At 38.3% G+C, this 23,283-nt stretch overlaps 1 protein-coding gene across 1 annotated transcript; it reads left to right on the top strand.

Moving 5' to 3' along the window:
- The first annotated feature begins 19,079 nt into the window (after window positions 1–19,079).
- On the top strand, window positions 19,080–19,772 carry LOC147458684 (uncharacterized). The gene has a single exon (XM_086511492.1). The coding sequence runs from the start codon at window positions 19,080–19,082 to the stop codon at window positions 19,770–19,772; it is 693 nt and encodes a 230-aa protein (XP_086367618.1).
- The last annotated feature ends 3,511 nt before the right edge of the window (window positions 19,773–23,283 follow it).

Genomic DNA, 23,283 nt, shown 5'->3' on the forward strand with positions numbered 1-23,283 from the left:
ACAAGTTAATAGTGAAGATGTACTAACTAGAGAGAGTAGGTATACTTAGAGAGATTAGAGTAAGAGAAAACATACACACACATCTTTTGTAAAGTTAATTGAATCTTACTATCCATTAGAAAGATTAGAGTAAAAGAGAACACACACACATACTTTTCTAAAGCTAATTGAATCTCACCAATCTATTAGAGAGATTAGAGTAAAAGATAACACACACACACACACACATATCCTTCTTAAAGCTAATTGAATCTTACTAATCTATTAGAAGATTAGAGTAATAGATAGCACACACACACACACATAATTAATTGAATCTTACTAATCTATTAGAGAGATTAGAGTAAGAGATAGCACACACACACACATAACTAATTGAATCTTACTAATCCATTAGAGATTAGAAAAAGAGATAACACACATACACATAGCTAATTGAATCTTATTAATCTATTAGAGAGATTAGAGTAAGAGATAGTACACATACATCATTTCTAAAGTTAATTGAATGCTTAATTAATACGCACCTTATTAGTCCACTAGAGTTTTTGCTCTCTTAGTGGTTTGTGGACGCCTTCTCTCTAAGAGAAGTGGCAGCACTTCGTGAGCACTATAGAGGCAATCTCTATGTCTAAAGTGTGAGCATGGATGCTCTATTTATAGCAGAAAGAAAAACGTCCAACTTTTTTTTCAAAAAAAAAATTAATTTTTTTTAATAAAAAATATTTTTTTAATTTTTCCAAAATCATACCTTAGTGGTTTGTGGACGCCTTCTCTCTAAGAGAAGTGGCAGCTTTCATGAGCACTATAGAGGCAATCTCTATGTCTAAAGTGTGAGCATGGATGCTCTATTTATAGCAGAAAGAAAAACGTCCAACTTTTTTTTCAAAAAAAAAATTTAATAAAAAAATATTTTTTTATTTTTTCCAAAAATCATACCCGCGTTTTTGGTACCCTTGTGGTACCCATGAGCTTGACCACTTTGTCATTATCATCAAAAGATAAGGCCACACAAGCCCCCCCTCATTAAGATTAGTCAAGAGTAGCCTCTCTTTTTTCATGTGACAGTGTGTCCCACTTTGTCCCCTCCTATGTGATCCATGTGCCTTCATTTGTCATCCCTGTGTATTCTTTTGTATTTATAATTATTTTATTTATTTCCTTAATGATAATTTACTTTACATTTTTAAGTTAAACTTTACAGTCTTATATTAACTTTACAGTAGTAAAAGAAAATTCTACAATCAGTAAATAGGTCTTGCAATAAGTTAGTTAGTGATTCATATAGCTAAACATGTCAGAATTTTGTAGCGTAAATTTTAATTTCTAGGTTTTCTCAACCTACGATTCATAATTTGATCTCGAATATCTTAAATAAGGAGTGATGGTTCAAAAAATTTCAAATGCGTAATAGAACTTGTGTGAAATTTGAAAGTAGAGACCTTACAATAGTAAAGCTTGATGATCAACATAGAAGTGAAATAACTTGCTCAATAGATAATGTCTAGATTTTGTGGCATTGAACACCATTCCTAGTGCCTCTCTTTCTGTAGTTGAATAGACTTGTTCAACTATATTGAATCGTTGAATAGTGAAGTAGACTAGATAGTTTGTCTTCCCATCGGACTGAGCCAGTATAGCCCCCGTCGCCATACCCAAGGCACCCACATGTACCTGAAATATGTAAGGTTTCCAGTTTCTGAAACCTTAAAGGTTTTATAAAGCTTAATCAAACTGATATGATTATTGAAAAAGCCATGTAGAATTGTCCGACCATGGCAATTATTGGTATTTTTGGAATCTTAAGCACAGCAAACCCCGGGCTAGAAATTTTCAGAATTGAATTCCGATAAAAACTGGCATAATTATGATCCCTGGAAGTTTACACTGTAAATTGAATAAAATAGGTAAAATTGAAGGGTTGCAGTAATCATTTAAGCATAGACTTTATTAAAGGCCTCCTAGATATTTACAAGATATTTACCAATTAAGTAAAAATAGGTCAAAATATAGCATAATTGATATTTTAAAAGCTGGCAGGTGATGGGAGGGTCATCACTGACCTGCCAGGGACTCATTTAGCAGTAGGGGTCGTTTTTTGACTTGCTGGGGGCTGCTTGAACTTCAAGCAACTGCCTTTTTCAGCCGGTGAGAGCTTATGAGTGCCAGAAATCTATAAATAGGACCCCTAGCTTCACATTTTACACAGACTCGGAGCCTTGCTACTCTCTCTCTCATCTAGAGAGAACACTACGCAGAAATCATTAGAGTTTAATCTCTAATTGATTAATCCTAACGGTAATTAACTTAATCCTTCTTAATTAGCAAGGTTAGATTAAGATAAATTGTTAATAAATCAAAGATTAGGCCTATGCATGCTCCTTAAACCTCTTTAAATTAATTAATCTCTGCTGATTATTGTAATTAAGCTTAGTAATATTAAGCTAATTAATTATCCTATCATATTATCGCTGAAATTAGCCAAATTAACCATGAATTAATGATAAATATATTAATTAAGCTTAGATTAAGATGAGGTAATTATCAGAGTTGCATTAGACAGTAATTAAGCTAGAAAAATTATCCTATAATTTTCTGAGTAATTTTCCTAATTAATTATGCAGAATTACTCTGTTTTTTGAGCTATTTAAATAGGGGAAATTAGTAAATTGATTTCAATTGCTATAATATATTTATCAGTGGTTAATTGGGTGTTAAGGAACCCGTGATAATTAGGGAAAGCTCAGATAATGAATCTAGTTAATTAATTATGCAGAATTACTATGCTTTTTGAGCTATTTAAATAGCTAATTAATTGTGCAGAATTACTCTGTTTTTTGAGCTATTTAAATAGGAGAAATTAGTAAATTGATTTCAATTGCTATAATATATTTATCAGTGGTTAACTGGGTGTTAAGGAACCCGTGATAATTAGGAAAAGCTCAGATAATGAATCTAGCTAATTAATTATGCAGAATTACTATGTTTTTTGAGCTATTTAAATAGGGAAAATTAGTAAATTAATTTCAATTGCTATAATATATTTATCAGTGGTTAATTGGGTGTTAAGGAACCCGTGATAATTAGGGAAAGCTCAGATAATGAATCTAGTTAATTAATTATGAAGAATTACTCTGTTTTTTGAGCTATTTAAATAGGGGAAATTAGTAAATTGATTTTAATTGCTATAATATATTTATCAGTGGTTACTTGGGTGTTAGGAAACCTGTGATAATTAGGAAAAGCTCAGAAAATGAATCTAGCTAATTAATTATGCAGAATTACTCTATTTTTTGAGCTATTTAAATAGGGGAAATTAGTAAATTGATTTTCATTTCTATAATATATTTATCAGTGGTTAATTGGGTGTTAAGGAACCCGTGATAACTAGAAAAAGCTTAGATAATGAATCTAGCTAATTAATTATGCAGAATTACTATGTTTTTTGAGCTATTTAAATAGGGGAAATTAGTAAATTGATTTCAATTGCTATAATATATTTATCAGTGGTTAATTGGGTGTTAATAAACCCGTGATAATTAGGAAAAGCTCAGATAATGAATCTAGCTAATTAATTAGGTAGAATTACTCTGTTTTTGAACCATTTTAAATAGGGGAAATTAGTAAATTGACTTCAATTGTTGAGATAGATTTATAAGTGGTTAATTAGGTGTTAAGGAACCTGTGATAATTAGGGGAATCTCAGAAAATTAGTTTAGATAATTATCTTAGTGGAATTACGCTGTTTTAGGGATAAATTAGAAGGGAAAATTAGTAAATCATGTGCTCTAATTACATGCTATTTTTCAGAGCTGTATTATAGGGTCAAGAGGCCGTGATAATTATGCCAAGGTTAGAAACGTAGTATAGATATTTTTTTAAGTCAAATTATACCATTTTTAGCTGAAAAGTAAAAGGGAAAATTAGTAAATCGTGCACTATAATTACATGCTATTTATCAGAGCTGTATTATAGGGTCAAGAGGCCGTGATAATTATGCCAAGGTTAGAAATATAGTGTAAATATTTATTTAAGTCAAATTATACCATTTCTAGCTAAAAAGTAAAGGGGAAAAATTAGTAAATCATGTGCTATAATTACATGCTATTTATCAGAGCTATATTATAGGGTAAAGAGGCCGTGATAATTATGCCAAGGTTAGAAAAGTAGTATAGGTATTTATCTAACTCAAATTACACTATTTTTGGCTAAAAATTAAAGAGGGAAATTAGTAAATCATGCTATATGATTACATGCTATTTATCAGAGCTATATTATAGGGTAAAGAAGTCTTGATAATTATGTCAAGGCTAGAAAAGTAGTATAGATATTTATCTAAGTCAAATTACACTATTTTTAGCTGTAAATTGAAGATGGAAATTATATAATTAAGTCAGAAAATAATACGATAATTACCAGAGGTCAAAAATATTCTTATCTACTTGTGGTAATTATACCATAGTTAATTAGTGAGGTTAGTAAATCATAATTGACCAAAAGTCTTACTTTGAGCAAATGATTAATTAAAATAAATAGACTTGTGGTCAAAAGTTTTTAGGAAAATTATAGTAAGTATAGACCTATGATATCAAGTTGAGGAAATGAAATCTTTAAGAGAAATTAAATACAATAAGTATTAAGCCCAAAATAAGTAAATTATTAGCTTAAAAGTTGATAGGAAAATTAGGAAAAAGATATAGAAAATTATAAGAAAGTTCGGATAGCTTAGAAAACCCTTGGGAAAGCGGTGGAAGAAGTTATCATGCTCATATAGACAAATAAGCAATTACTAGGTCAAGAATTTATCAAATAAGACTATAAATTTAACCTTGGATGGGTTACGGTTGAATATAAAGGCTAAGTCTAGATTTTGATTTATTTACCTAATGATTAGACGTCCTTTTTAAACGGATAAGAAGTTATGGCACCAAAAAGAACCCGAGAAAATCCTACATCTGATGATGAGGAAGTAGCTTCAAAACAAACTAGAGCGTCGCACGATGACGAAGTCGGGCCTAGTAGTAGGCCTACGGAGGAGAGTCTTCAGGCGCCAGTGCAGCAGCAGATGGCCAATCAATCCCAGGTGGGTGTCCCATTATTCAAATAAGTCTTTAATTAGTTTAAGTTATTTTATAAATTAGCATTGCATACGTAAGAAGGATAAACTGACTCAAAACGGAAGGTAACTTCCAACGTGCATTTATTTATAAGGTAGGAAAGAATTGTTTGGGTTAAAGCTGGTTGAATTAGGAAAGATATGTTTGATCATCCTTAAGACAGCTTGTCTCAAGACACCTCCGACTCCTTGATATAAATTGATGATAATGATTGGCTTTCTAGCCACGGTTAAGTCGGTTACCCCCATGAACGATGAGTTTCTACTCCGTGTCATGTCTTGATGTTTCTACATAAGTTAGGATACCGTTTTTATCCTAGGGGAGCCGCCCGGTTGTATGGGCAACTGGTTTGGTGTATGGGCACCCGGAACCTTGGGTGGGGGTTTATCCACTCCGGATTTGAATAAGGAATGGGTGCCGTTTTTCACCCTTAGGTGGTCTTGAGACAAGAAGAGTACTGGTCATGGTTATTATAGACAATGTTTTGATTGACAGTACCCTGTCTTAAGTTTAAAGATGCTTGTTTTCTGAAAGAATGCTTTCAATGATGTCTTAAAGGAATTACTGTGACGGAAAGTTAAAAGAAACCATTATTTTAAATGTTTAAAACAATGTGATAGTAAGAGAAATGAATCAGGTGTGAGTGCGGGGTGGTAAGTGGGGATTGACTAAGGTTGTCAATCATGGACGGGTGGACCTGATTAGTCAGGTAACTATCCATCCCTGCGCACTAAAACGTTTAGAAAAATTCTTCACTTGGAAGAGAAGTCCACCAGCGGCTGTGCCCTCACATCTGTTAGGGGGAAAAAAGCGTTGGTTGAGGATACCTTAGCCCAACTGTGGCAGTTATAGGGCCGAAATAGTTTTTTGGACTTTTAATACATTGTCCCGTTTCCGCTGCGAGACAGGACTAGGTCTACTTCTAAGGCTATAGACCCAAGCCATTGTCAATGGTAAAGGTCTATTCCTTGGATTTTTCTTGCTTAGAGATTCCGATTTTTACAAGGCCTAGAGACCTGTCAAGGATCCCATCCCGATCTTGGTATAGGCGGGTTGGGGACGTTACAAAATATAACAGGTTGGCGAAGAATTGGATTTTTGCTAATTGCATCTTTCAGGCACTAGAAACTTCGTTCACATTCCTTAGTCAATATGAACTTATTTTTTTTGTTTGTTAGCCAATAGAGGGGTAATGCTTTAGCTACAAACATATGAACAAATATTTGATAGAAATTTATATACCCCAAAGATGAACATAGTTTTGAAACAATGGTAGGTGCTATGCCTTGTTGAATACTCCTTAATTTTATCTTTAGCCATCTCAATGCCATTCCTTGTGACAGTATGGCCCAGTAGCTGACCCCTTTAGACCATAAACATTTGAATGGATTTAAACAAATTCTCTTCTCCTTGTACCTCTCAAAGACCAGTTCCAAAAACAATAAATGCATTTCTTCAGTAGAAAAGATACTAAAGTCGTCCACGAAGATGGCCAAAAACTTATGATCTCTAAAAAGTTGTCGGAGCATTACAAAGTCTAAATGGAATTACCAAATACATAAATTCTCCCCATTCGGTGATTAATGTTGTTTTGGCCTTGTCTTTTGGTGCAATCTTCAACTGATTGTAGCCAATGTATCCATCCATGAAGCTATACATTTCGTGGCCTACAATCGCATCTAACATCATATTCATGAATGGTAATGGAAAGGGATCTTTAATGGTATGGGCATTTAGCTTCCTATAATCAACACATACTATGAGTTTGACATTCCTTTTTTGAGCAACCACTATGGGAAATAACCAGTCACTCTTTGCAACTTCTATAACGAGCCCAGCCTTAAGAAGGTTGTCAATTTCCTCTTTAACCTTTTTAGCATGTGAGGGTTCATTGTGTACCTTTCTAATCTGACTAGTATGGCATCTGGCTTTAGCAATATACAATGTTGGAAGTCAAATCCTTTCAAGTCAATGTGTTCCCAAGAAAATACATCTTTATATTTTTGGAACGATGCCTTGGCTCTCTCCTTAATATCTGGCTTCAGATGCTTGTTGATTTTAATCATTCTGGGATTCTCCTTTGAGCCAAGATTCCATTCTTCTAATTCTTAATCATCTAGAAGTAACCAATTTGGCCCACCTCCCTTTCTCTTGGCCAATGACTCTGCTTCTTTGTATGTTTGAATACTAGCAGCATAGTCATTGAATGGATTGCTGACTTCCATTAGATCGTTGTGCACATTTAATTTCAAGCTAAAGTTGAAAAATCATTCAGCATTATCATCATCACATTTAATGCCAATTATGTTAATTTGCTGATGAATGCATGTGTCTATAATTCCTCACATATCTTGGAGAAAAAAGATGGGGCATGGGTAATGATCAGTAGAGTTAGCCTTAAGAGGCAATTATATAGCTTCATCGTGGGGAGTAGAGAAGATATTACAAGCCTAGCTAATAGATTCATTAATCTAGTTAGCTCACTTACATAAAATGTGGTTAAGGAAGAAAATAAAGTTGTAGTATTGCTAGGAGCACTACCACCTTTGTATGAGAACATAGTTACCCTCTTGGAGGAAAAGGAACCACCACTAGATCTTCAAGTTGTAGTTGAGTTTACGCAACAAGAAGAGAAGAAGCACAAGTACTAGACATAGGGAGGAGTGTACCTAGCCTCGGCATCCAAGACAAAATGTTTTGCTTGTGGCAAGTTCATTCACCATGATAAGGAGTGTTACGCGAACAATAAGTGCATCCCCTATGGCAAGACGAGGCATCCTCCTACAAGTTTCTACTTCAAGGATCACTCAAGGAAGAAGTAAGCTGACCAAAAAAAATTCAACCGAGAACGACATCAATTTTGTAGATGAAGAAGAAGTAGAAGATCAAGGATCTATCCAATTTTGTGTAGATTCGGATTTCAACATCCTCTAGAGAGCACAGATAACTATCACCCTCTTGTTTATTCTATTGTAGCAATTATGCAATAGCCCCCCTGAGTGCTTGGTCTTGTTTTTAGCACTAGTTTGAGGGGAGAGTACATGAGTATTATTCACATTGAAACATATATATATATATATATATGAGTACGAGTATGAGACTTTGATAAGCACTTAAGAGTACGAGATGATCCATTGCAGACATATGAGAACTTTCATACAGTCTAATTCCCAAGGGGATTTTTTTTGTGTATGGGCTTTAGCCTATGAAGAACTTACTACTACATGCACATTGGCATCGCATGACATGACACCATATGACATGAAATGAAATGCACATATGACCATGAAATTTTCACATAGCTAAAAAATTATCCCCGACAATGATGGGTCAACCCACTCTTCTAGGGAGATTTGTACATGCCTTTTTGCCGCTAGCTTGAGTGATCACCTACACTAGATGCACCCAATTTTATGCCAAGTTATAGGCTATAAATTGAGCTCTTTTGTAGTTTTTCCCTATTTCACTATTAATCTTTTTGTATTCATTTATATGATGTGTAATTGCTCAATGGCTATGTTCATTATGAATGGGTCTTTGTCTAATTCCCCAGGCTCTATACTTAATCAAAGGCAAACCAAGGGCAAACCACATGGACGTAATGCAATGATTTTCCCACTTCAAGGGCAAAGAGTATGAACATATGAGGAATTCTAAAATGGACAATAATCATAAACATGCTTATTTTTATAATTATCCATCAAAGTAGTCAACAAAAGAGTGAGGTCAAGGATAAGCTCACATGTAGCTCGTTATGCACAATAAGTTTCAAGAGGACCATACAACCAAGGAACAAAGGTCAATGTGGTACAAATCTCACTTAAGGTTCAATAATTTTGTTGCTTCTTTTCATGTTCGTAGATTCTTTAAAAAAAATTGTAGAATCATATTTTATAAGAATCTATATGGAAATATCTATGTGACACCTCAAGACAAGTAAAGTTCTCCATCTATGCCTTTGCATCTTTGATGTTTTGGTGTACTTCAAGCAATTACCATGATAGCTCTTGGCTAGGGTTTGAGTCGTGAGGATGAGATCATCATTCTTGTCTATATAGATTGAGCCTTAGTCCACATCCCATAGTTGCACTATGGTTGACTGGTCCGCCAACTTGAGATATGCATCACTTGGGATCTTATGGATATCCTTAAAATAATATGGCGCTAGTCACGTCTTTGTAGAATTTTGTTGCTTCGTCAACAATAGGTTGCACTTCTACCAACACGATCAAAGTGTCAAGCTCAAAATCATGATCACTCATGATTTAAATCTACCCTTCACAATCAATGTAGAAAGATTTACATTCATAGAATCAAAAGACCTATATAAATTATGTGTACTCTGGGATATGTGGTCATTTAGGGCACATAGATTTGGTTGTTGTGCACACATAGGTTGCAAGTCATCTCAATCTTGGTCAGAGAGCATATGAAAGCACTCATGCCACTCATGGTGGTAAATCTCTTTTTTAGAGGTTGAGCTCATGGATTTAAGTTCCCTCTATGTCTTTGTGTAGTTTAGATCCTAGAAGTGTGAAAGCATGTATTGATGGTACCACCACTTGACTTTTAGGAGGTACCTTTTAGAGACTACTTTGGAAGGAAAAATGAGATATATTTCAAAATATAAGTTTAATATTAAAGGTTTAATGATCCACTAGTTTGAATATTAAATTGTAGACCACTTATTGTAGGGAGAGTTGGGGTGATGCCCTTCTCATCATGATTTGTTTTTGCATTCCTACTTGAAACCTCCCACACTGCCTCAAAGGGTAAACCCTAATCTTGGTTCTTGAGAGACTCTCCATGCCTGTCATTCTTTCATGTCCAACTTTTGCATGTCCTATTTTTTTTATTCCCACTCTACTCAATCTATTATGTAGGAATTAGCCCTTCTCCTCCTTCTTTACATAGGATGCCACAATGACGTCACCTGACCATGGTTTACCAAGCCATAGAACCTTGAAAAACACAATTCCATAACTTGAACTTGAAGATCAAACCCCTCCACCTAATGAGCTAGCAAAGAAAAACAAACCCCTACGCAGTTCATCAAAAGTGGAGGTAGATGGGGTGCTTGACAGCCTCGAGCATTTTGCATCCAACTCGGAAGGTGTCAGCAAAGTCATCAAAAGGTATGCATGCATCTAGTTTATGTTGTGTTTTCCGTTGTTATAAGGGCTACAAAGATGGGCTTTCAACAAGCTCTATTTTTCGGTGCTTGCAATGTTTGAATATATGTGCCTATCTAGACTCTGCTACTTGATTGAGGAACTACATGAGGAGTACAACCTCAGCCTATAGAGGGGAGGCTACCTAAAGATCTCATAGAAGATGATATCCTCGATGAGGAGTGACTGAGTGTCTTCAAATGCTTGCATAAGAAAAACACAAAGCTATTTTTTTCACCATGTGAGGGATGAGTTTGTCGATGAGTGCATGATTTTATACCAAAAGGTATATAAGGAGGCCCCATCCAATGGTGAGTTCCTAGCAAAATTTTCATGAATATTCGTGTATGAGAGGTGTCAAGAAACATTGAGTGATTTGATGTAACATCGCATTGCATGGGCAAGGTTCGGTGGAGTTGTCCTTGACAATTGCAAGATGTAGAAAGGTGGGTTGGAGAGGAAGATCACCAAGTTTTGTGTTGACTATGGATTCATCAACATGGAACCATCTATCTGTGATGATTCCTTATCATCAATACCGACAATGTCGGCAAGCAAGTTGCAACCACACAAGGTAGTAAAGAAGTCGATGTATATTTAGCTAGTATTGGGCATGGCAAAGGGAATTAATGCCAAGGAGGAGAAGCTGCAAAAGCCGTTGGCTGAGGTGAAAGTGTAGCTACATGAAAAGAGGGAATTGTGTCTCAGAAATCAAGGGCTATTCTCTGCTTATAGTGGCTTCTACACTAAATTAGAGCAATTAAACAAGGAGTTGGAGGTGGAACTCACTGAATTCTGATCTACAAGAGGTTGTTTGCAAGGAGGTAGAGGTCAAAGAAATCACTAATATGCTATCTAAAGCAGGTGCCAACACTGATTTGGCTCGGCTTAAAGAAAATTTAGACTCCTTGTAGGGTATGAGCTTGTTGCTCAAAGTGCATGTACTGCTCTGGAACTATTGGAAAACTACTATGCATTTGTGGATGCAGGTGGTGATGCACGTTGTGCAGTTGGTGCAATTGGTGCAGGTGGTACAGAATGTGTAAGGCATGATGATGGGACGGTGTCTCAGCAAAGGGAGGATGGAGGAGGTGCAAGTGGCGTTGCAGATTATGTTAGGAACGATGATGGGACGGTGTCTTGTCCATGGGAGGATCTTGGGAACATTTTGCTTAAGCTTAAGCCATCTCTAATCCTTGATATTAATGTTGTCCTACTGACTTCATTAGACAAGAGGCACGGTTCACGGAAGCCTGCCTACTGGAATGATCTATAAATTTTAGACATAGGAGGGGTGTCTGCTGGGTATAAAAGGGATGCACGTGCATTCTTGGATTGGTGCCTTGTGCACTTTGATGTATTTGTGTGGACCTTTTGCATGAAGACTAAAGCAGAAAACCTATTGAGTGCCTGCTTTCCTAATCAGTTTCCCCAATTCAAGGAAATTCTTGCACAGTAGGATTGTGTAAGAGATGCTAGAATCAAGATAACTGGTGGAAAGCTTGTATTTTACAAGAAGCTAAGTGACTTCTGGGAGAAAAGAGGTCAGTACACTGCTATGTCCAAAATTCTAGTGGATGACACACAGTACAAGCAGCTGTGGAATCCTCCAGGCACTTTTGCATTGTGAAGAATATGGAAAATCAGACTCCCACTGAGATTCAAGGATATCTTACAACAACTGTAAGATCTTGGCTCACGGCTTGGCTTTCTGCGGAAGATCACCTCAAGTATGCAGAGGACTGTGCACTGCCGAGACCGATCGATAACCTGAGCGTTAGGATATCAAAGCAGTGGCATCTAGAGTATTACGGCTAGATATATTATCCTAACATGTAACCATGATAAGAGACCTAAACAGTCAACCATTTACTGACTTATGGAGTATTTTGCTCACTTGTAATGATGACACAATGTAGTAATGGAGCTTCCAATGCTCAATGTAGTAAAGCAGCTTTTTGTTAACTTGTACACTTGGTTAAGTTTTCGCATTGTTCATCACTGCACCTCCACAGTTGCACAATTACAAGTACTGTTTTACCATGGAACTCTTGCTGGTGATAAGGAAGTTCTCACTGTCAACCTTGGTAGCTACCAGTATAATAGTGGTAGCTACCATTCTGCCATGAGCTGCCATTCTGCCAAGGAAGTCCTACAATTGACAAGGTGGCTACCAAGATTTCATTGGTAGCTGCCATTCTTCCATGAGCTGCTATTCTGCCAAGGAAGTCCTGCAAGTGACAAGGTGGCTACCAGGATTGCATTGGTAGCTGCCATTCTTCCATGAGTTGCCATTCTGCCAAGGAAGTCCTACAAGTGACAAGGTAGCTACCATGATGGCAAGGGGCAAGGTAGCTACTAGGATAGCATTTGGTAGTACTGGTAGCTTATTAGTGCTTGCCTGGTAGCTTCTATTGTCATGTTGACCTTGCATGTAACTTGAAAACTTGTTCTTAATTTCCTATTGTGAAGAACAAAATTCAAGGTGTTGCATAGATATATTATCCTGACATGTAACCATGATAAGCGATGTAAACAGTCAACCATTTACTGACTTATGGAGTATTTTGCTCACTTGTAATGATGACACAATGTAGTAAAGCAGCTTCCAATGCTCAATGTAGTAAAGCAGCTTTTTGTTAACTTGTACACTTGTTTACGTTTTTGCATTGTTCAGTTGCACAATTACAAGTACTTAACACAGCTTCCGATACCAGGAAATGTTAAGGGCAGCTACCAGTCTGCATAGTAGCTACCCTTGCAGCTACTTAGCTACACTTGTTTAATTTTTCTATGCCTGTTCATGCTATCTACCTCAGGATATCACATAGGCATTTTAGACACGATTCGAGCAATTTCAAAACAGGGTGATGCTCAGCACATAGATTATAGAGATTTCCCCAAAGAAAAAAAAAATAATAGATGTTGAAGGGCCATCAAAAGCAGCTTAGATTAGAACTAGGAATGCTATACATAAAAAGGAGTGCTATTGTAAATAGCCTCATATGTTTCTGAGGAAAGTAAGAATTTTCTTGTACGTCCCACTTTTTGCATTGAGAACTTAATACCTCGTACAAGGTGGGATTGCAAGGTGGCTTCAGGCTCAAAATTTAAAAGCTTGAACTCATAGGGATTTTCTTTTGCTTGTTCATACCAAACTCTTTTGACAACAAATGAGCCGGCATTGCAAACATTCCCCTATGCATCTCTTAGCAAAGCTTTAGTTTGAGTCTTTTCTGTTGTACATTTCAAGACATAGAAATCCACAAACTCCTTATTTTCATGAGGAGCTATAACAGCAAAATTGTCACCAACATGAAGTGCATCACTCAACGCATCATGGTGTCCTTCGTATGCAAACTCTTCAATCTCATCATCATCTTCGACATCATCTGTAGGTTCAAGGGTAACATAATTCCATGAAGAAACGTGTGATTTGTTCGAACACCTCCTCCAGCTGCCTTGCAAACAAGCACTACAAAAGCATGAGAATTGCCGATACCTAAGAAGTTTTCCATTTTTTAAGGAGTAGCCGCTGAGATAATGTAAACCACATGTATTAGGCACAGATTTACAATTTCGACGTTGGCTTCTATCCACATCACCTACTTTGACCTCCCAGAACAGTCGAGTAACTGGTCATACCTGCGAAGAATACGTGGCTGTAGCACCATTGGACATGGTTTCTCTCAAAAATGGCACCACATTTGCTGCACATTGTAATATCACACAGTCTTGCTTTAGCTGCTCCTGAGTGAGATTCCTCTTAATAACAGCACCTGCACCATCATGTTCGCCCTTCCCATGACCTGAACCTGAAAAGTGATGTGTCATTTTCAAACTTGTCAGAGTTCCATATCGAGCAACAAAATAAAAAAGCCTCTTTGCTTTGAACTGCGAGGCTGCTCTATCTGACCAGACCCAATGTTCTTTGAGCGATATGCCTAGCTCTTTCAATCAACCATAATGGAGCATAAAGAAATGCTGGACAGAAAGAGTATCATGGCTTTTATCATCAGATATATAGAAATGATAGTATTTTTGGACACTACCTGCAATCCTCACATATGTAATGTGAACGAAGATTGTCACATGGCTAGAAAACCAATGCATTGATTGGATCTCGTTCTGTTCTTTGAAAGTGTAATTTTCAGTGAAATCCCCCACTGACACTACCACATCTTCAGGGAAGATACATAGACAATCTTTAAACTGCTAGGCCTGCCATCTATAAAAAAAAATGTGCTTTATAAACTTACTCAGATGATCCTTGAACAGTATGAAAAGCTGCCCGCACTGCATCTCCTTGTGAGAAAGAACTATTTTTGGACACTACCTGCAATCCTCACATATGTAATGTGAACGAAGATTGTCACATGGCTAGAAAACCAATGCATTGATTGGATCTCATTCTGTTCTTTGAAAGTGTAATTTTCAGTGAAATCCAGCACTGACACTACCACATCTTCAGGGAAGATACATAGACAATCTTTAAACTGCTAGGCCTGCCATCTGTAAACAAAATTGTGCTTTATAAACTTACTCACATGATCCTTGAACAGTATGAAAAGCTGCCCGCACTGCATCTCCTTGTGAGAAAGAAATTTTCTTTTCTTCTTTTTCCCTGAATCTGTTTTGCCAACTTCAAGGTCTTCGAAAATCTTAACTATTACCATGCGTGCACCATTTAACTCTTCAATCGAGCAAATTGGTAGCTTCTTTGAAGGGCCACACGAAGAGCATTCACCAATCAAACACTTCAGTGCAAAAGAAATTGACCCGCTAGCCTTCGAGCATAAAACTAACTCCCAAAGCTTTGTAAGGCTAGGGCATTGATTTGTCTGAGCACTACATTTCAAATCTGCACCACAAATATCACATTGACAACTACACTCTTTCCCATGCACACCATAAGAAATTTTCCTTATATGGTTTACAACATCCCTCAAGAATGACATTTGAATATGAGTGATGCAACAGCAGCTGTAGCGATCTCGAAGCTTGCGTACAAAATAAGGTTTCAGGTTTTCAAATGTCCTTTGGTGAATTTGTACCTCTGGGTGACTCTGTTTGAAGGCAAGAAAGGATTCTACCTACATTAAATAATGATATTCAGTACACTTATTGGCAAAATCATATATTATTGTTGACATGCAAAACTGAGATCAATCTGGTGGGCGCTAGTATAAGAATGGTAACTAATACTTTTGTGATCAGTGGAAGGAGAAAAGTTACAAGAGCCTGAGTCTAATAGTAGAAAGCACTCTAAGACCTGGTTGTTATCAGACTACCTAAGGGTAGCTGCCAGGTTAACAGTGGTAGCTACCAGGTTGACAGTGACAGCTATCAGGTTGACAAAGATAACTACCAATCCACCAGGATTGCCATGGAAAACCAGTAGCTTCCACCAAGATTTCCATGGCAGATTGGTAGCTTCCATCAGGATTGCATGGCAGAGTGGAAGCTATTACTCTCAGAATGGTAACTAATATTTTGTGATGAGTGGAAGGAGAAAAGTTACAAGAGGTTGAGTCTAATAGTAGGAAGCACTCTAAGACTTGTGGCTACCTTTACCATGAGTAGCACTGTAAGGCTGGTTGTTATCAGACTACCTAAGGATAGCTACCAGGTTGACATTGATAGCTACCAGGTTGACCAGATAGCTACCAGGTTGACATTGATAGCTACCATGTTGACAGTGATAGCTACCAATCCACCAAGATTGCCATGGCAAACTGGTAGCTTCCACCAAGATTGCCATGGCAGAGTGGTAGCTTCCACCAGGATTGCATGGCAGACTGGAAGCTATTACTCTCAGAGTGATAGCTCCAGCTAGCACTAGGATACTGATAGAAAGCACTATCAGATTGGTGGCTACCTTATCATGACTATGAGATTGTAAACTAGTAGGTTGAATGTGGTAGCCAGCAAATTTACCAAGAACACCATGGCAGATTGGTAGCAACCCCTATCAGACTAGTAGCTACCTTTAGCAAGGACAACATGGACGCTACCAAAGTCTGACAGTGGTAATTATAAGGATCACAGTGGTAGCTACCAGTCATGTATAGTAAGCTACCTATTTGGCAGTGGTAGTTACTAGGTCTAAAGCAATGTGCAACAATAAGAAAACTGTACAACAGTCAATTGAAGTACAACCAAACCAGTGCCATGAATGAAAATAAGCTTGTAGTTACTCAAGAAGTCAAAACAAACCTGGGGTTGCTCAAGAAGATGCACTCGGTGTTTATCAAATACTTTGGGTGCAATACGCTTTCGACACACATCCTTTTTGTTGGGCGATACGCAAGTATTGTGAGTCCAGAAGCTCACCACTGTGGCCTTCACTTCCTCTGTAATTACATTATTTGTGTATGGTTGTCACCCACACAAATGCAATGGCAGTTCTGTATGATTATGTTTCAATCGAGATCTAGCTGCATAGAAGTTCCTTCAATGGATACCAAGAAGCCTCGATGCAGCTGCTATATTTGGTTTTATGCTTGGGGAATTCATAACCATCATGATACTCGCGCATTTAATAAACAACTCTGCCGAGCTTTTTGGTCTCTTGATTAACTTGAGAGTGTTGTGAATTCCATTAATCAATACCCTCTGCTCATCATTGGAAACCTCACCTCTTGTAGATTGAATTTTCAGGTCTCTCAATGCTCGATGCTTGAGAATGCTCCGGATGATTTCCTCCTTTGCCTTGTTGTCAAGACCCTCTGTGTACTGCTTAAAAACCTTGATCACCTGTGCAGTAATTTTGCGGTGCTAAAATTCATTAATATCGAGCTGTTTAATTCTAGCTTCACTTTCTTTGATTCTCTCGCGATATGCGCACTTTCAGTTTGCTTCATAATCCTTGATTACACTCTGTTTGCATGAGCTTCACTTGACTGAGTCACAACAAAGGCATGTGCTACTTTTGTTAAACTAACAACATCCTCAACTGGAATGATTTCCACCATCTTGTGAGTCTTTGAGAGGTGGAAAGAGGATGCCAAAGTGGGTATCCTATCCAAAGCTAAGCCCTAAACACCAGCTAGGGATTCGCATGCAATGTGTGTGTGTGTGTGTGTGTGTGTGTGTGTGTGTGTGTGTGTGTGTGTGAGAGAGAGAGAGAGAGAGAGAGAGAGAGAGAGAGAGAGAGAGAGAGAGAGAGAGAGAGAGAGAGAGAGAGAGAGCAGTAATCGAGGAAGGCAAGCTACTCTCAGAGAGAGTGCATGCTCAGCTATGGAGATGGGAACTGTAGCGAGAGAGAGAGAGAGAGAGAGAGAGAGAGAGAGAGAGAGAGAGAGAGAGAGAGAGAGAGAGAGAGAGAGAGAGAGAGAGAGAGAGAGAGCAGCTATGGAGGAGGCATCTATGGAGGCTTTCAGCTTCAACACGGGGGGGGGGGGGGGGGGAGAGAGAGAGAGAGAGAGAGAGAGAGAGAGAGAGAGAGAGAGAGAGAGAGAGAGAGAGAGAGAGAGAGAGAGAGAGTAACGAAAAGAGGTAACAAACTTCGATCGTGGTCTCTGTCCCGTTTTTTAAAATATCATTATTAAATTCACTCAAAAGTTTCCCTCCACCTTTAGATTTGGGAGGTAGCTACCAGCGTGCTAGTGTGTCCGGGACACAGGTAGTATGTCCACCTATTCATGCATCCACCCATGAGCATCGATCGGTAACACGGCTATATGATGTTTGTATGCAAGCCATTGTTTTTCCTTAGATTTAGGTGGCACTCGGTCGGTAACGCAGCTAATAGAGTGTCGTTTGTTAGAAGCATCATAAATGTGGCGTTCAAGTCCTTAACCCGGCTGTAGGAACGTCATATAATTTGTATGTGCATGTGCAGTTAATTTTTTTAAGTATTAAGTATATGAAATACTTGGTCGGTAACGCAACTGTGAAGAGTATTTCATATACAAAATGTATGAATTGTTTGATTCTTGTTGTTTTTAACTGTCCATTTGAAATTATATACTAGCTAATCATATTCAAAAGAATACTTTATTCATCAATCATTGCTATTTTAAATGTTCCATTTATATAATTTATATGTAAAGAAGTATTTGCACACAAACTGCATGTTAAATATTCTTTTTTAATCTTTTTTAAGGACATTTCTTAAAGTCTCCAAGTGGTGGTTAAGAGTTTACCTGAGATAGTGTGAGAGTGTTAGTGTCATTCGCAACCATGAATTTGTATTTGATATGCTGTTTTTTATTGTACAGTGCAAATATGACGCCATATCAAAAGAAATGTATTATGTGTGCCATTCATAAAGAATGTATTTTGGCATTCTCATCATGCAGTTGATCGCATACAATAGATTAGTGAAAGCGATGTCTACATCAAAGACCTCACTAGCGCTATATGGGAGAATACAGAGCGCAAGTTGCGACTTGAAGGCCAATACGAGTTGTGCTTCCAGCAGGGATACGAGAATTTGACCCCCACCACAAGGTTAGGACAGTGCTGGGCAATATGAAAGTATGTTGCAGAGACTTAAAGGAAGATATCCCACCTGCCTATGACATGTCAAAATTGTACACCATCAAAGGCATCTCATTCGTTCCAGAACACATTACATATGTGGGAAAATGTTACAAGGGAGGGAGTGAGGAAAAATTTGATAGCTTTCAGACAGAGCAAGGAAGCAAACACTTCACCCCTCCATTGTAAGGTGCATTGGGTTTACTACCGAAGCTCTTTGAATCACGATATTCCCATACTACAATGGGGGTACTGTGGGCGACATGATGTGTCGCTTACCATTCGCCATGGATTGTTCAGACGACACATGCACATGCTACAACATGGCTGGAGGTCATTGCCTGTAGAAAATCTTCCTGTAAGTGAGATAGACATGGTGCGGATCAAAGTAGTGATCGAGCAGATGCCAGCCATTTGTCATGCCTTAATCGATGGCGTTGTAGCTACCCACTTGGCCAGTGTAGAGCACAGTGACATGCACCCGTTCAACATAATGTTGGACTTTACTCGCACCAGTAAACCCCGCGTCGGCATCATTGATTGGGGTATGATGTTGAGAACACCAGCTAAGCGTGCAACAAATAATTATCTGCATCCAAGCGCACAATCAGATGAAGCAGTTTTGGATGCACAGAGAGCTAGGAATGCCGAGATGGCTAAGCGACCGTGGATTGCTCCCGAACTATATGATCCACGATGCACATATGCATACACAAAAGTGAGCGACATTCATGCATTGGGCTACCTATTTGACATGCTGGAAGATTTTTGGAGTGCAACCACAAAAGTTTATTTTCCAGAAGAAGTTTTTCACCACCTGGACAAAGATGTTATGAGGGCTATTCAAATTAAAGTAGATTGTTGGATGAAGTTAAAAGAGCGGGAACAAAGAAGGAATGCTTCTGGCGTGTTGATATATTTCAAAGAACATTTAAAGACAGACCCTAACCCTGTCCAACGTCCACTTGTTGAACTTGCACCATCATTTTATCCAATTTAAACATTTCTATGATATACATGTCTGGTCCAGGGTATTCTATTTTTTATTGAAGTCTATTATCTGGTTTGAAGTGGTTCACCTAATTGAATCAATTATATTAGTCATTTCTATTACCATAGACATGTGGTAGTGATGTGTGTGAACACACTAGGACCGCCGGCGTATTTTTTCCCTCTTTAGGAGGTTTTTTGCCCCGAGCATTATATATACGTCCATCACTCTAGGGCTATTTATCTTTCCATTGCATACTAAGTAACACACTCTTTATTGTGTGCCTTGATATTACTTCATCTTCTCCAAGTTGTGTGCGTTTCTCTGCAACCCTAATTCCAACAATTGGTATTAAAGCAGGTTGCGTCCTCCCGGCCTTAGTCGCCAGCTGCTCCAGCACACACCTGCTCACTTTCTCCGATTTCAGTGAGCTTTGGCGAGCGTTCGCAAGTCGATAAATATTTTGGGAGTGCTCGTAGAGCTCAGTATGCTCATATTTTTTATTCAGGATCATTTCGGCCTCCATTTCCACTACAGGCAGGTCTGCACAGGCAATTTTGTCATTTGTGCAGAAATTCTATCAGTGCCGTTTTCTGCATAACAGGTGTCTCATAGTCTTCTACGGTTTTTGTTATATAGCACGTGTTGTTCCCGCTCCATTTCTCCTATTTTCGAGAAGTTTTCACATCAGGTGCAGCATTTACCATGGCTGACAACAACACAGATGTGTTCAAGATGTTTGCTGCTAAGGAAAGGTTGGATGGGGACAACTACCCTATGTGGGCTTATATGATGCAACATGTTCTTGTGTCAAAGGGCGTCTAGAACATTGTGCAGGGCATTGATGTACATCCTGGTTCTGAGGATGTAGGCGATGTTAAGGATGTTGCAGGTCTTGCTGCAATGATTGCTGCTATTAGAGTTTCTCGTTGGGATGTAAAGGATGTGTAGGCTCATGCATTGATTGTGTTGTCTGTGAAGTGCACCATTGTTCCTCACATCCGTTCAGCAAAATTTGCAAAACAGGCTTGGGGTATTTTGGTTGGTCTTTATGCAAGCCGCAACGAGGCTAAAATTGCTTTGCTGCGTAAAGAGCTGGAGTCAAAGATTATGCATGAGGAAGATGATATGGACACTTTCCTTGCTAGTATCAAGGATATCAATGAGCAACTTATTTCTGCAGGTGAAATCATTTCAAACAGTTCCCTTGTGCAAACTGTTCTTGATGCCTTACCAGATTCTTACCAGACTTTTGCTAGTACTTGGAGACTTATGACCCAAGGAAATCCAGAAGTTGTCAAGTTTGATGCATTATGCACATTGCTGTTGCAAGAGTCACTTTCCAGAAAAAAACAAACTAGACAACGTGCAGTTGAACAGGCTTTTATTGCTTCTCAAAGAAAGGGTGGTAACAACAATGCAGCCACTTCTTATGGTTCTACTATGAGTGGAAAAACTTCTGTTCCTAATGCTTCTGCTGGCAGCACTTCGTCTGGCAGTTCTGGTGATAAGGGCAAAAGAAGATGTGTTGCCATTATTATAAAGCTAATGATCACTTAATCAAGCAGTGTCCTAAGTTGAAGGCCAAAGAGGCTAAGAAGAAAGAGGGTGGTTCCACTGCAAATGTTGGTTCCACTACAAATGCAGCCATTGCTGAGTCTTCTGTGAAAGGTGACTGTGTTGCTGATATTGATGCAGAATGGGCTTTTAGTGGAGAGTGCACTTACAATGCTGTTGTCCATGATGCATGCTTGTCAGTTGCTGCAGATTCACATGTGTGGTATTTTGACAGTGGTGCTACAAAGCACATTACCTCACATCATGAATTGTTCACCTCTCTCGAGTCTGTCCCGCATGGGAATTCAGTCACTTGTGCCAACAATGCCTCTTATCCGGTTGAGGGAGTTGGAAAGATTGTGTTTACTACTGCAAATGGCAGTTCTTTCACACTTTTTGATGCACTTTATGTACCTGGGATCAAGAAGAATCTCTTGTCTGTATCCGCACTTGCTATACTTGGGCTTGTAGTCAAATTTGTGGATGACAGATGTACAGTTCATGATCTCAGTTTTGGTGATGAAATTGTTGCATCTGGCCTTTTGTGCCGTGGGCTGTATAAGCTCACTCTGTATGACAAGTGTGGACAAAATTTTGCAAATGTTGTTGCAGATTCAAGGGCTATTTCAGATGCAAAACTCTTGCATGCACGTTTTGGTCATGTGAATTTTACCAGTTTGCTGTGTTTACAGAAATCTCATATGGTTGCTTCTTTGCCAGCTCTTGAAGCACCTGTCAAACATGTTTGTGAAGGCTGTATATTGGGTAAGATGCAATGTTATAAGTTTCCAAAGGATGGTTCAGTTCGGGCCACATGCAGGTTGCAGCTTGTGCATAGTGATGTTTGTGGGCCCAAGCAAACTCCGTCTTTGGGAAATTACCTTTACTTCGTGACATTCATTGATGATTACTCCAGGCATTCATGGGTATTTCCGCTTAAAGCGAAGTCCGAAGTTTTTATGTGCTTTAAACAATTTCTGGCTATGGCTGAAAATGTCTCAAAATGTACTATGGGGACCCTCAAAATGTACTATGGGCACCCTCTCATGAATTTAATGCATTTTTGGCTAGTCGTGGGATAAAACACCAATGTACAGTTCCTTATACACCTCAAAAAAATGGTGTTGCTGAGAGGAAAATAGGTCACTAACGGAAATGGCACGATGTATGGTCAAAATTCAAGCTTTGCCGCATTCTTTTTGGCGTGAGGCCATCATGTGTGCCACTTATGTACTAAACAAGTGTCCTACAAAAGCTTTGCAGTCTATTACTCCATATGAAGGATGGAATGATAGAAAGCCTTCTATTGAGCACATGCGTGTTTTTGGTTGTTTGGCATATGCTTTGGTGCAACAAACACAGCGCAGAAAATTGGATGATAAGGCTGTCAAATATATTTTTGTTGGTTATAGTGGTGAAAGCAAAGGTTACCGGTTGTATCATTCACAAACAAAACGTATTCTAATTTCAAGGGATGTAGTGTTTGTGGAAGATTCTATTCAGCCCTTGCTGTCATGTACTAGAGACAGTAATGTAAGCTCACAGGACATTTATGACACTTTGTTGCCTCTTTTCAGTGGTGGAAATACGAATGTAAGTTCCAATGAGGCAAATGTACACCCTATGAGGGTTTCTGAAAATTTATAGATCAGCCTATTACTAATGCAGATGTACATGATGTACTTGATGAGGAAAGGGTTGAAAATGAGCAGGCTAGAGGTATGCCAAAATGGCTGGTGCACACTTTACGTGACAGTAAATTGGATACTCGTTCAAGCTCTGGCCATGAATCTTATGCATCAGATTGTTATGCTTTGGCTGTGTCTTGGTTGTGCCTAGCTTACATGATGTTGAGGAGCCTCTGTCTTTTGATAAAGCACAGAATTCCAAAAATTGGATGACTGCCATGCAATCAGAATATGATACACTTATAGAAAATGACACATGGACTTTATGTGATTTA

The sequence above is a fragment of the Adiantum capillus-veneris genome, chromosome 4, assembly GCF_014529385.1.
Source record: "Adiantum capillus-veneris isolate H3 chromosome 4, ASM1452938v2, whole genome shotgun sequence".
Classification (NCBI taxonomy): Eukaryota; Viridiplantae; Streptophyta; class Polypodiopsida; order Polypodiales; family Pteridaceae; genus Adiantum; species Adiantum capillus-veneris.